Below are 14,598 nucleotides of genomic sequence, written 5' to 3'. Positions count from 1 at the left end.
GAAGGGAGAAGCGCTTCACTGTGTGAGGCCAGCAAAAGACAGGTGATCTGAACATTCTGCACAGGACAAGTCAGGAACAGAGAGGCCAGGCCAAGGAGGAAGAGAAAGTGCTAGCATTTCCAGTCTGAGCTCCAAACAATGGAAGCGCAGTAAGAGCTGGTCAAGCAGCAGCAATAAGGGTTCCAGGGAATAATGAGGCATGGAGCAGAATGACGGATAACAGGGACGGAGCAATCCCGTGCCCTAGAGCAGGCTCACACCCTGATCACGGCAGGGACAGAATGCCAGGGCCCTGAGCTGCACTTGGGCTGCAGGCACCTGTGCTGGGGCTCAGAGGCCTTACCTTCTGGTCCAACCGTAGCTGTGCTCTACAGCACGACCAAGAAGGCACGCTTTCATACCTGAGTCTCAACAGCTCCCAAGTGGCAAACACAGCCATGTCCTGCCACAATTCTCTGGGAAAGCTGACTTCCTTTCTACCACATCCTTCCACCCTCAACCGAAATCCCATGTCTACAGTGGGTTTGGCACAGACAACGGACGGTGGCCCAGAAATCCTCTGCACTTCACAAGTGATACATGCTCTGTTCTCAGTCAGCAGGTCCACCTTTTCAAGAAGAGCTTTCTCAGGCCAAAGACATCTTTTGTGCCACAACACAGGGTTCCACGGAAGCAGGGCTCTGAGGAGGCCAGGCAGGTGGGGTGAGTCGGCCTGAGATGGCATCAACTTAGCATGTCACTGTAGTTCATGAATTGCAAACAGAAAATTATGAGTTAGTGGTGATAGCTGTTGTTTTTCTTTTCTGTATTATTTACTTTTGGTAGTTCCTGTTTCAAGAAACAGAACTTGAAGAACAGAGGCTGCCCAGAGCTAACAACGGTGCCTAAACTAGTGCCCATGTATGTAAATCTGTAGGTCTCTGCGAGCCCTGAGCATCCAAACCAAACCAGAGCTACAATATTCTTTGACTACTCTTTTTTTTAAAATTACACAATCCTCTTCTTTATACAAGCACATACAACACCAAAAAAAAGCAAGTATGTTAATAATATCGACGTGCATTTCCATGTTCCATATACAAGAGTCAGAAGCTTGAACTCCAATATTATTGTTATTCTGATGTCCACAATAATAATAGCCCAGTACGAAAAGTTTTTTAATGTACAAGGCACATTCTGTTTAAAAGTTGTTGCCTTGAATATAGAATCATACAGGAGCACACGGTGCATGTTCACTCTGCTTTTCTTCACTCAGACTTAATTGTTCCCTAGGCTTCTAGAACATCTTCCTTTTCCCAGAATGATCTGCCCATAAATTGTGGGGAAGGAGGGGAGTCCAAGGCAGACTCTGATTGTCCTGGGTGATGATGGACAGATAGCCCGGTGGTGACAGGCCTGCTTGGGGAGGTGCAGACGTCACGTGTTCATGCTTAGCTTGCTTTAAGAAAATAGGAAATCGCAGATTGAGGCAGGAAAAACAAAAGGAAAGAGAGAGAAATTCTTGGATACTGCTCTTTACAAACAAAATTTTTTTTCCTTAAAAATAATACTTTATAATAATAGCACTATCATTTTAAAAGTTAAATCATTTTAAAATTTAGTTAAATAATTTAATGTACATTGACCTTTTCTAATAAATTGCCTTGCATAAAGTGAAACACACACACATTTACACACTGGACCACACTAGTAAAACAAGAAACTCTCAATTATCCAACATTATAAAAATAGCCAAGACGCAGATCATTTGAAAAATAAGCACAATTTTTTTAAATTTTTCGGTTTTATATATAATTTCAAGATCTTCTAGGAAACAAACTGATAGTACTAATTAAATTTACATGAACAAATACTATAGTAATTCCAGTTGAGCCGCGGAGACAGGGGCTCTGCAGGTGGCTCAGGCTCCAGGGTACCGGGAAAATGAACTTGGGAATAAAATGTGGATATGATCCACTCATTAAATAAATGTGATCTATCTAGAAAATGGAGAGGATGTGCTCTGGTAGAAGGCGACTTAGACAAGCTAGCCTACCAAGAATTGGTGAATTCCTATGAAAAGACCTTACTCTTTGGAATTCCTGTTCTTCCCTCGTGTTTCTGTCCTACATGAAAATTCCTCACATGTCCCACATGGCCCAAGCAGTGTAGTAAATTAAAACTATGTAAGTATAGTGTGGGCCTCTGTACGGATCCGAGATACACGCACACACTCAAGCAGCCCAAGCTAACGCATTGTGCTGGGTGTGACCTCTGCCCCCTAGAATCCACACCGTTGTGTCGTTCCTTCTACTGGAATGTGGGTAGGGCCAGTGACTTGCTTCTAACCACCTGAATATGGCAAAGGTAACAGTGTCACTTCTGATTATGTCGCCTAAGATGGAAAGGTGTTCTTGAAGAGAGGCTGTCTCTCTTGATGGCTGTGGAGAAACAAGTGATCAGTTGAGAGCTGGCCAACGGAGAGGGCTATGTGACAAAGAGCTGAGGGCACCTCTGTGCCACATCCAGCAGGAAACTGAGACCCTCAGTCTTTTGGAACCAAATGCCAACCCTCATGTGACCTTCCCCACTTGAACCTTCAGATGAAAACCCAGCCCTTGCTGGAACCTCACTGAACTTTACACAGGACCCAGTCAATCCTGGTCTAAAAGCTTGAAGTCTAAACTGTGAGTATCCACATGTGCTAGTTTAAGCTGACAAGTATGCAGTAACATCATGACAGAGCCACAGAAAACTAATACACACATAAACCAGGCTTTCAAAATCGTAGGTCACCCTGATGGTTTACCTGCATGTATAATCTCCAAAAGAGTGAAATATTTTCCTCATAATTTCTCTCTTCTGAGGATTAAGATTCTTTTTTGGGGGTTTTTTTTGGTCTGGGCTAGGACCCCATTGGAGCTGAGTCAAAACTTCTCTTTTTTTCTAATGACCCCAAATCCCCTGGATTCTGCCCATAAAATTGCTCTAATCTAGAAATTCATTTCCTGAACTTGCCCCAAAGGCCCACGTATGTTTTCAATTCCAGCCTTTTTCACCTACTTCATCAAAGATCACTAGCGTACCTGCGTTACTTGGAGCCCACATTGACATTTTTTGGTTTCAGGGTTTCCTCAAAATAAACATGCCATTTACATAAACACATCTCAACTATAGGCTCTCCTTAGTAGGGTCAGTTAAACTCTGGTTACCCCAATCCAAACGCAGTGCGAGGGAGGGTCGCCGGGTTTCTTGGGTAGCAGTAGACACGAGTGTATTTCCAAAACAGTTTTCCATTCATATAATGAAACCTTTCTTGCGAAAAACAAATTACTTGGATTCTAGTCTTAGCTGTGCTAATCTCAAGTAAGGTGAATTCTGCATCTCTGTCTTCAACTGAAAATGATTCCTGGCTCACGGGAGGCTCTTAATAAACATTTCTGAATGATGCATAGTCTCCTTCTATACATAGACCCATATAGATAAACACACCATAGAGAATAAGTTTCCAAATCAATTTACCTTAAACTTTTCAGAAGCTTTTCTTCTACATGAAGTATAGCAATGTATATACAATGTATACACACACACACACACACACACATACACAGTCACTGTATTAGATTTAAATTGTCACGCCAATCAGCTATCAATTTTTCCACAAAGATAAAAAGGGTTGAAGCATGACTATACAAAGTGGGTAAGAACAAGAGAGAGAAGGAAGAACCCAGGTTTCCACACAGATACTCATTTTAAAAGATTAGTATCCCACTCAATTTTAAGTTAAAATACTTGGCTTTGATAAGCTATAGTTCAAGGTAAACCTCAGGACCCACTATAATTTTACATTTATGAGTATCTATTACTGGTTTTCCATCTTAATCAGAAGGGTCTTTCTACTGAACAAGCTAATGAGATACTTCATTTTATGTTTGCCTTGGACTTCAAATAAGTTCAAAACATTAAAAAAAGAATATGTGCATTTCCAGTGAGGTCAATCTACTTAGAAGTTATATTGAAAAGTGGTCTTATTATTAAAGCTAGGAACAACAACAACAAAACAAAAACTGATCTGAGACATAAAAGGTACAGAGAAAAGGGGTTTCTTCTCTGTTGACATGAGTTATTCTGCCAGTTATCAATGTTTTCCCTCTCAGTTCCAAATCCACCCTCCACTGCCCAGAGATGGGCCCTGTAAACACTGCTATTTGCCAGTTAACCCTTTGAGTAGCACGAACATTCATGTACGTCCTCATGCCTCCTGACCATCCAGAGTACGATTATACATGTACGATGTCTTTAAACTTGGAGCTGGAGCAGTAAATGTATGTTCTTCTTGTTTCCATAAATTTGTTATCAAACAAACATGATTTTAAGTTAATAAAACTGGAACTGGAACTAATTTTATTTTTTGAAAAAAAAAGAACCTCACTCCCAGGGGTCAGTGAGCATGAAAAATACTCACTACTCAAAGGGTTAACACGACATCCCGATTCTCAGAAGGCGTAACTGCAGAGATATTGCAGAAGGAAAGACGTCTCTTCCTGACTCCTGCACGGTTTCCTTGCCTTGCTTTTGCCACATGTAATGTCAAACAGAACTTTGGCCCAGCAGTGCTCACCCCCCAACGAGTTTCGGCAACACCATGCACATCCCAGCGTGTTCACTGTTCTCCATCTGCCAGTCCTCCCCGGTACCACCTGTCTTTACTCTCCCAAGACTTCGAGTCAGGGAGTGGAATGATTTTGGTGGGGTGGAATGGGAGAGGGAGGAGAATTGTCAAATGCCACAGGATCCCATGAGATGAATGTCCCAAAGGTAAAAATGCTACAGGGTCCCAAAGGATACTAGAGGCATGAGGCCAGGAGATAAGTTTTCAGAATAAAAGCTTAGAGCAGTTTTATACAGTGTCTTTGTAAACGGTGCAGTGAAGCAATGTTAAAAATAAAAGAAGGGCAAATATTTATCCAACAAATATAAACAAAATGAAAGCAGGGATGGAAATTTTAATTCCAGATAAAGCAGAATACAAAAGACAGAAGCATTTAAAGGGGCAAGAGGGTTGGCAGGAGGTACCACCATCCTAATAAAGACAGAATAGTCACAGACAGTTATACAACTGATTATTTAGCATCAAATGATAGAAAGCCAGACAGGTTTGCAATACAAGGAAAAAGCAAAGGAAGCACAATTGTTTGGAAGGTTCCACTGCATTCTCAACCTTTTCCAGAGCCAGTAGGAAGGAAAATCAATAGGAGGAAAAGTACAAACACGGAAAAGAGGTGAGCAGTTGGAAGTTTTAGCCACTGACATGAGCCCTTGCCCTGGGAAAAGAGGTAATGTTCCGAATATTCCACACTGAGGACCCGATACAAGAAGAAAGAAAAAAGAAGAAAGAAGATAAAAGAAAGGAGAAGAAAGGAGAAGAAGAAGAAGAAGAAGAAGAAGAAGAAGAAGAAGAAGAAGAAGAAGAAGTTGTTGTTACAATCAATGCTTGTAACATTGAAGTTACAATCAATGTTTCCAGTGGGTCATGTAACTGGAAGAACAAAATTCTGTTGTAGGATAAACCACCTGTCCACCAGTGATTCTCTATTAGAGAATCCTTCTAGACTTGAGTTTCTAAAGTTGATAATAGGAGTTCTGGTTATCTGCAAGTGAATCCACTTATAGGAAAAGTGACCTATTAGAATCCCACTGCATTTATCGAAGAGTTGATTCCCACTACCCCACGTTCTCAACACAGTTCTAGATTGGTTGGGGGGTCTACCAGATACTCTAGTTCATGGGAGGCTGTGGCAGGTTATGCAGGGCCCTTCCCTAAAGTGGCTACAGCTGGAAACAGCTGAAAAGTAAAAAGGAATTGAGCTCTTAGTGAGCACTGGTGGCCAAAACCTGGAACACTAAATTTGGTTTGCAAGACGAAGGGGTTTGTTATCAGTACACCAAGCCCAAAGGGTCATAAACTGGGTAGTCACCATAACAGAATGGGAAACAAGATAAAGAGAGAGCTCAAAGCCAATGGGTCCAAGCCAAGGATTGGGAACATCACTGGAGAGGCAGACTTAGGTTTGCTGGCTCTCAGCTGAGGCCCTGGGGGCCAGTCAGGCTGGTTTGAAGGTGCAGTGTTGTAGGACAGTCAGGCAGTTGTTGGTCATTACTGGTTAAATACAAAATGGGTAACGTATCTTCCTACCACCAGGCCTCTGTCAACTGTCTCTTGCCCATTTTAGTATTAATGGCATTCAGGTCATAAGGGGTAAGAAGGAGGTAGCCAGGACTTTCTCTCACTATGTCCAGAATTTGAGGGTTTCATATCATGGTCTATCTACATCTACAACTGTGACTGACACAAAGATGCAAAAAGACTTCTTCTAGTTTTTGAAAGTACCAAGGGATTCAGATTTTAAAGGTTCACAAAGCAAATCTATAGGCTCTGTTAGGTTCCCTGTGTATCAAAACGTACTCTATTGCACAGATTTGCTGGAAGAGAAGAAGACCAAGCCACTTTGCACAGTTCCTGTTGGTCACATGTGGTTTGGAATTGCTTGTGTATTTCAGATAGCCTCTGTGTAACTGGAGAATCATCTCTTGTTCCTCCTGGTTTGCATGCATGCACGGGAAACTTGTTCCCCTCCCTCCCCAGTGCCAAGTGAAAAGAGGTGGAGAACCAGCAGCACTGCAGCAGCCATCACAGTTAATCAGCTTCTCTGTGAAAACCGTCACAGCTGCGATGGTGAGAATTCCCCTCCCCAGGTCTACAGAGGCTGTGACCCCTATATCTCTGGCTTGCTGGTTCAGTTCTGCTCCACAGAGCATTAAGAGATGAAGTCTTCACCAGAGATGCAGTTTCTGATCCCTATTAGGTGCCAGGCCCCTCTGCTAGGTACTGGGACAGACTGAGCAGAATTCCCAGTGTGGGGAGCTCAGAGTTTAGTGGAATGGACAGCAAGTAAATAAAGAGTTCCCGCCCAGGGTGACTGCTGCTCGCTCATGCAGCATGTGGGCTATGCACGGGACCCCACGGAAACAGGGAGAGTCTGCCAGAACTCCACAGAAGAAGGTGAATCCTGATGGCGAAGTATGAGCTGAAGTGACGAGGGACTGGAAGGCGGTCAAGAAAGTAGGAACACTATGTGCAAAAGACATGATGCTCATCAAGAACACATGTTTCAGGGACCTGAAAGAAATTCTGGATGGCCTGAGGCCAGAGGTAGAGCCAGGAGAGAAAGTAATTTGAAGACCCATGAGAGGGAGGCAGTCATTCTAGTAAACAATGTTATTTTAATAGTCTACATTCTTGTGTTAATATCTTAAGCCTGTTGCTCACTAACAGGACTTAAGAGTTGCTAATGTTGCAATGCACATTCTCCTGGCTCTACCCCTTACTGTTACTCCCTTCCAAGTGTCCCAGCAGCTGACAATGATACCTGGTGCAGAGTCAGCACTTAAGGACTGCAAACTACTATAATGCATGGGGTGGACGGCCTCAAGGTGACCCTAATGATCCATGTCCTGATGCAAAGCCCTCCCCTTGAGTATAGGCTGGACTTACAGACCCGGTCTAAGGAACAGAAGCTTCTAGACTAGAAGCACAGAGTTGTCACGTCTAATGTTACATTATAAAAAGGTTGTGGCTTCCCTTTTGGGCAGTCCCTCGTGTACTCAAACACTCTGGTTCTCTTTGTCTCTTGGATTGTTAGCTGCCATGTCATAAGGACAGTCAGGCGGCTTATGGAGAAGCCCACGCAGCAGTAGGAACTGAGCCACGCCCATGTGAGCAAGCCCACTGTCAGCACCTATGTGAGTGAGCTTGGATGCAGATCTTCTGAGGCCTGCCAATGGCCACATGAGTGAACTTGGAAGTGGATTCTCCAGTTCCACTCAAGCCTTGAGGTTACGGGCAGCCTTGGCCAACAGATTGATGGAAACCTCACAGGAGACTCTGAACCGAGGCGCCCAGCTGATCTGCACCCAGATTCCTTGCCTGCAGAAACTGTGATAAGCCACAGTTGTTGTGATAAGCTACACAGCAAAAGGTAACTAAAATACTATGCTAGTACTGTCTACTCCTATTCCCTAATCAAGCCTGGGCTTCTGGTATACTTAGATTGGGTCCTATGATATCAGAATCTCTTCTGGGTGACAGAGCACTGCCTGGAAACCCAGCTTTTGTGACTGGGATCCCAATTGCCTGACACCTAACTCTTTAAGGGACCAAACTTTGTTACCGAGTGTCCCACCCAACCGATCAGACCATTCATAGAACAAGTCCAGCCCTACTACAGCACAGATTATTGTCTGGCATGCTCCCCCCATCAGGGCCAACCTTGGGACAACAACCAACACTATGGATTCCAATTCCCCCACCAGCTGCGGCCAAATTCCAGGAAACCTCTCTCTACATGGTGACAATCACCGATGTCCACCCCAGAGAGACACATGCAGCTAAGGTATTCTTGCTTTCCAAATGTAACTCTGATAGGCTATATGACACACCTCAGAAAGTCATTGTTAAACCTTCTGTGTACACTGTCCGTGTGGGAACAAGTGGAAAAACACTGATCGCTTAGGGAACATTGGCTTTTGGCAGCAACTTTTTGGCAGTTTATATAACAAGGTTAATTTAAAGGCAGTGGTTTTATATGTGAAAAAAAATGTTTTAAGGCCTTGTAAAGATGTTAAATATTTACATAAAATATTATGCTCACCTAAGGAATGAAAAACAAAATATAAAACCCAAATGCGCCTTCTATCAATGGTTCTTTGCTTACCTCTTATGTCTTTTTAGCAGTTCTTAGACCCATTTCTTTATTCTTTGATTAAGCACCCACGGCACATACTAAGCTATGTACGGAAATGACAGGAGCTCATCAAAGCCACAGGAAAAAATTTTTTAAAAAGGAAAAAAATAAAGGAGAAAAGTGAAGGAAGGAAGGGAACTACATACCTCTGTCCCTGATGATTCTGCCCCTCGTGCTCCGGGACGCAGTTATTGGGGACTGAGGGACTCAGGTGGGAGGACATCCTCAGAGCCACCGCTGAGATGCCCACCGACGGGGACGAGAAATTCAGCAGCAGGGAGGCGGTCCGGTGGGAGAGGACAGTCGGGTGATTGGTCACATTGACAAACAATGGGTTATGATGGCATGACAGTTCATAGGTTCCTGAAGAGACAGAAGGACACAAATTGGATTTAAGCCATGCACGTGGCACAGCGACTTTCAACGAGTGTGCCACCAGAATTTTAAAAACATGCGGTACCTGACTATTTAGCCAGGGGCATTGATCTCTTTTCCCTTAGATTGCTGAATAAAAATAATGACAACAGTCAATACTGCAATAGCCATCCTGTGAGAATGAATCAAACTTATACCCATTTTTTTTCAGATCGGCAAAATATTTATTTTTCGGTGTGCAACAGGATTTTAGTCCTTAGTTTATGTTATGCTATGAAATGAAAAAGACTGAAAATCACTGACGTAGCACCATTTTTTTGTAACTAGTATTCATTTTATTCTCTCAGTCGCTGTGCGACGTAAGCACGGTCCCAACTGATATCGGAGATAGACAAGGAACTGACTCCTGGTCTACTGGATGGTCCTCCAGTGACCCTGCGGGGGCAAGTGTCAGACTCACCAAGAGAGTGGTTGTTCCCACTGACGTCGACCAGGTGGAGGGTCACTGTGGGCCGCGGACGTTTCCCAGATGCCAGGCCGTCAGACGTCAGGAAAATAAAAATCGCTGTGGCCACGCCTGGTCTACTGAAACACACCTAGGCATAAGAACATACGTGTGTGAGCCTGTCCCCCACCAGGCTCTCCCGACATGTGAAGTGAGCACTCCCTTCTCCCGTACAAATGAGGAAAACACAGAGCAGGCACAGAAGGTTCCCAAGGTCACACCACAAGTAAAATAGAATTAGATGGAAAGAAGAGATAACTTTCAGCTACTGGGCTTCCCGCCTTTTTCTGAGACTTTTTTACTTCATCATTTTTGCTTGAACCAGTCTTTCTCTATCTCAGAAAAGATCACTCAAAGAGGCAATTGCTAGAGACAACAAAACACCAGGTAGCCAGCCAATGCCGCCTGGTCCCCAAAGTGAGAGAAGTGGGCAAGACGGTCACCCGGCGAGCGTTTGGTTTGCCTATGAACCCGCACAGCAATGACTCTTCCGCATCTCCCTCGAACATGTTTATCAGAACCTCTCACCTAGCCCAAGAGCTATGACATGGGGGACATCTCTCCCCTGATGCCCTGCCCATGGCTAGAAAATAAGCCAACACTGAGGCACAAAAAAAGTTTAGTTTTTTAAATAAAGAATATTTCTAGATGGTTAGGCTGATTAGCTATAAAACAGTCTTTCCGAGTAAACTATGGACATCTTTTCCCTGGAAATCCTTTGATATAAAAGAAAACATTGTAGAGATTGTAACTTGGAGAGCTTCTCTTCCACACTGAAATCAGGTGTCATTCTAGTTTGGAGTTATTTTCCTATAGCTCAACATTACTCTTAGTTTCTGTTGAGAAGAGATTCCACCCTTCCCTGATGACACGGGAGGCACATTGTTAGAGCCTGGGTACATTCCTCTAGCTGTCTGTCAGGCTCTGGGGGTCATGAAGCCCCAGGAAACCGGTCCTCAGAGTGCAAGCAAAGAGCCACATCAAATGACAGGGATCTCCTCTAAAAAACAGGGGACGGGCGAGTAAAACATGTTTTCCATTTTAACGAGAATTCTTCCTCGTCCGCAGACTGGGTTTTCCCAAGCCGCGGTGCTGTGTTTATAGTGTTCATTTGCGCTGCCGGCTTAATTAGGGAGGTTTTATGGTTTGCAGTGGTCGATACAGCACAAGTCCCCCTTCTTCCACTCCTGCTTTGAGGGAAAGACCAGCCACACTCTCTTTTTACAGTGTCTTTCCTCCCCTTTCTTTCATTTCCCCTCTTTGAAGTAATAAATATCCCTTTATAACTTAAGAAATGCCCAGACCCCTAGGTTATGGCTCGCAATGCGAGGTCCTTTGTCCCCGGCTGGATGAGGGCTAGACATGAAACACGCCATCAGGTAACTGAAGGTCTCACGCACGGCCCTCACCTCCGGCAGCGAGCGGCATCAAAGCCGCCGGGAACTCCCATGACCTCTTCCTTTCCACACACCACAAAAGAGACCTGAGCACTGGAAGAAAGTTCTGGGTCGCTTCCTGAGCCAAGAACAGACAGAGTCTAAACAAGCACCTGGTGGCTTTACCCCATGAGGCCTTAGACAGGAGAGCCCAGTCCTCCTACCTGCTGTCAGGGTCCCCCAAACAGACACCACCCACGTGAAACTAATTAGTGGGGCGAGATCTAATGGTGCGGATTTCTCTGTCCTGAGAGCCTGCGTCCAAAACCTCCGACTCATTCTACGTCTCCCAGCAATGCGTCTCCTTGCTCTAAGGGTCTTTGAAGATCGGTCACTTTGAACCCTGAAGCCGGCTCCCGGGGGCAGTGGGCAGTGGCTGAGCCAGGATTTCCAGGCCAGGGCTGAAGTGGAAACGCCACAGGTGAGGCTTACCCAGGGGACAGAGGCAGAGGATTGCTGGAATACACAGTGAAGGAAGACAGGGACCTGAGAAAGGTACGAGATGCTCGCCCTTGGGAACCTCTTCTCAGAGCAACCCAGAAGAGGTGGCCAGAGTCTGCTCTCATCTGAATACCACGTGGGCCTCAAAACATCAACGGGAAGGCAGGAAAGTATGGGCTCTCTCATTGAGCTCCTGGGGCCTGAGAACCAGAGTTGAGCTTGAATCTGCACGTACATGCATAGCCAATCAGAACGGGACAAAATGCACCGACTAAACTCATAATTCTGGAGAGCCAGCTGGCTGGGCAGAAACCTGGGCTGGACTCCTAGCTCCCTCTTCACTCACTGGGTAAACCTGAGTGAGCCATCACCTCTCTTCTCTGAGCCTAGGGTGCCTCTTCCCCAAGCCTGAGAAACAGACACACTGCCAACCACACCAGGCTGCCACACGGGTCAGATGACATCACCTGAAAACACCGAGGACTGTGCCTGTCGTCTAATAGGGACTCAATGTTCAAGAATTCTTATTTCCAAAAAAACCCCACAAAAACTACATTTTTTATTCTGTTTATACTTTGAGAAGACAAGGGTAAAAAAATAAAAATTTTAAGTAAAACATAATCTGTGTATTTGGGTATCCAGAGACCTGTGATTTTCTGAATGGTATAGACTAAAATACTTCATATATACTATTTTAAATGGGTACTTATAGAAATGTGATTGGCCCTCTAGGTTCCACTTCCACAGAGAGAGGCAACATTTGATGCTCTTGGTTTGAATATATCTGTACTGTGTAAGTAGAATTTATGAAAAATGCATTATACACATATATATATATTATATATATACATATATAACTCTTGTATTAGACCTTTCAGGAAATCCAATTCAATATACAGTTATTAAAAACCTACTTTTCTTGTACATATAAACTTCTAGAATTTACAGTATAATTAGAATAGTAAATGTATATTCCTTATTCAAACAAAGACAATATTTTAAAAAGTTGCTCTTTCTATAGCCAAGCCACAGCTATTTTAATACATATAATAGTCCATATTATTCTTCACATAAAATAATGAATTTTATGTTCCTCGACATGAAGGACAGGTAGTGACTGAAGCAGAGAATTTGGCCCATGAAGCTCTTACTAATTCTACCACCATGCCACCTTTGCAAAGACAAGTGTGACACCCCTCTAACCACCACACCAGTGCAGTATGTGAACAGCTGGTCCCACCCCTGTCAGGACTAAGCACACCAAACGCACCTCCTGGGAGACTACTCAGCTCTAATAGGAGCACCGGGCATGCCCCAAGAGACAAAGCCAAGTTGCTGAGAAGTCAAGAGGACTGTGGCTTTATCTGTAAGGTGTTATTATCTGTTTTAACAAGGATAACGCATTCATGTTATTCATAGGCGATGTAGAATGAACATGGCTCTGATGAAGAAGAAACACTATAGCTAGACATCAGAGAGGAGGTGCGAGTCTTTTAGGAAAATGAGGGATTCTCAGGACTGAGGGGTGGTCTCAAGATAGAAGAACTGCCTGCGAAATTAGCTCAGTGAATCCATCACAAAATACTATGAAACAAGAGAAAACATAGATTGGATAGTTGGATGGATGGATGGATGGATGGATAGCGACAGACAGAAGTAGAAAACCAGTCCCACACACTCAGTTGCTTTTTCATCCAAAGCCTGCACATTAACTACCAGATCTAACCCCTGCCCACTGGTGAGGTTAATACTGAAAGAATGTTTCCCTCGGGCAGAACTGTCTGGGCTTAAGAAAGCCCTCTTCAGTGTGCCTGCTGGGGACAGACACACTGACCATACCCCCAAACCAAGCATTTCAACTTCCAGGTCACCCTTTGTGGTGGTCACTAGAGAGCAGGCCCTAAAACTATACCACAAACTTGAAAAGAATCTCCTCTGAGGTTTCAAAATGCTTTTGGTTAGTTACTGGGTTGTTATTTTTCCTGTGCCTTTCCACCCTCCCTCATCTCTGGCACTGCCCGATCCCAGAGAGAGAGGGGAGGCCCTCGCACAGGAGGAGGTGGGCGGACATGCCATCTGGTTGTGCCACGCTTGACAGCGTGCCAAGTGTGATCCCACAATGTGCCGGGGCCTCTGTCAAGCTCATTGGGTTTCTACTCCTGTTTAAAATTTTTGTCCTATAATATCCCCAGGATATAAAGGTTACATTATAGAAATGTAAAAAGCAGGATTATGACAGTTTAAGTGACTTACTTCCTCTAGCGAAATGCTAGAGAACAGGAATTGAGGTTTTCTGGCTTTGTTCTGTATTCTTTTGACTGCCCACTGGTTCTTGATTTGGGGGAGCAGGAAATCACAGATTCCTTAGAAAATGTGTTGACAATTGTTCCCCCTCTCCCCCCTTCCCAAAATGAAGTCACACAAACACTTAGGCATAAAAGCTCCATTACACTTCAGAGAGCTAAGAGAACCCGTTAAAAGCCATTAGCAGTCCAGTGGGGGAGGGTGGTCAAAAGAAAATAGATTAAGAACTCTTGCATGATTGTTTTTTTTTTGTAGGTAAAAAATGGTCAAATATTGGAAATTGTATATGGATTTCCCTAATGAGATAGCCATCTGTGTAGATTTCAGAAACTTGACAAGGGAGAAATTAACTCTCAAAGTTTCAGGGGCTTTTACCTGAAGTCCAAATCTAACAGATAAAGGAAAGGTGTGTGGCAACTAGCCTCCTGCCACTGGGCTGCCTTGGTGGTCTCCATACTAGAGGATGTGGATCAAAATGAAAGGGGTTTTGAACCTGGTTTGACTTCCTTCCCATGTCCGAGCCCTGTCTCTCTTGGTATTGGACAAATCCCAAGTGATTTCCTGTGTTGTTCCTTCACAGGACAAGGGAGGCTATAAACATGATGAGCTTATGTGGTTCTCTGCAAAAGAGTGAGGTCATTTTGTGAAATGCAGAGATTTTCGCATTTCACAATGTGAAATCTGAAATGTGATTCAGAGGACCCTCACTGTCTGAGGGGAGACATTTGACAATATGTGCTTTGGCAGGTCCGTG

At 44.1% G+C, this 14,598-nt stretch overlaps 1 protein-coding gene across 1 annotated transcript in view; it reads right to left on the bottom strand.

The window, feature by feature from the left end:
• PAPPA2 (pappalysin 2) overlaps positions 1–14,598 on the bottom strand; it is a 210,646-nt gene that overhangs the window by 75,264 nt on the left and 120,784 nt on the right. The window contains exons 12-13 of the mRNA XM_066261210.1: positions 9,619–9,754; positions 8,930–9,146 (exon numbers count right to left, since the gene is read on the bottom strand). Coding sequence (XP_066117307.1) covers positions 8,930–9,146; positions 9,619–9,754 — 353 coding nt within the window. The remainder of the gene's footprint in view (positions 1–8,929; positions 9,147–9,618; positions 9,755–14,598) is intronic.

This window comes from Saccopteryx bilineata, chromosome 2, assembly GCF_036850765.1.
Source record: "Saccopteryx bilineata isolate mSacBil1 chromosome 2, mSacBil1_pri_phased_curated, whole genome shotgun sequence".
NCBI classification, from domain to species: Eukaryota; Metazoa; Chordata; class Mammalia; order Chiroptera; family Emballonuridae; genus Saccopteryx; species Saccopteryx bilineata.
Note: the sequence above shows the minus strand (reverse complement) of the source record. Positions and strands in the feature narration are given on the sequence as shown.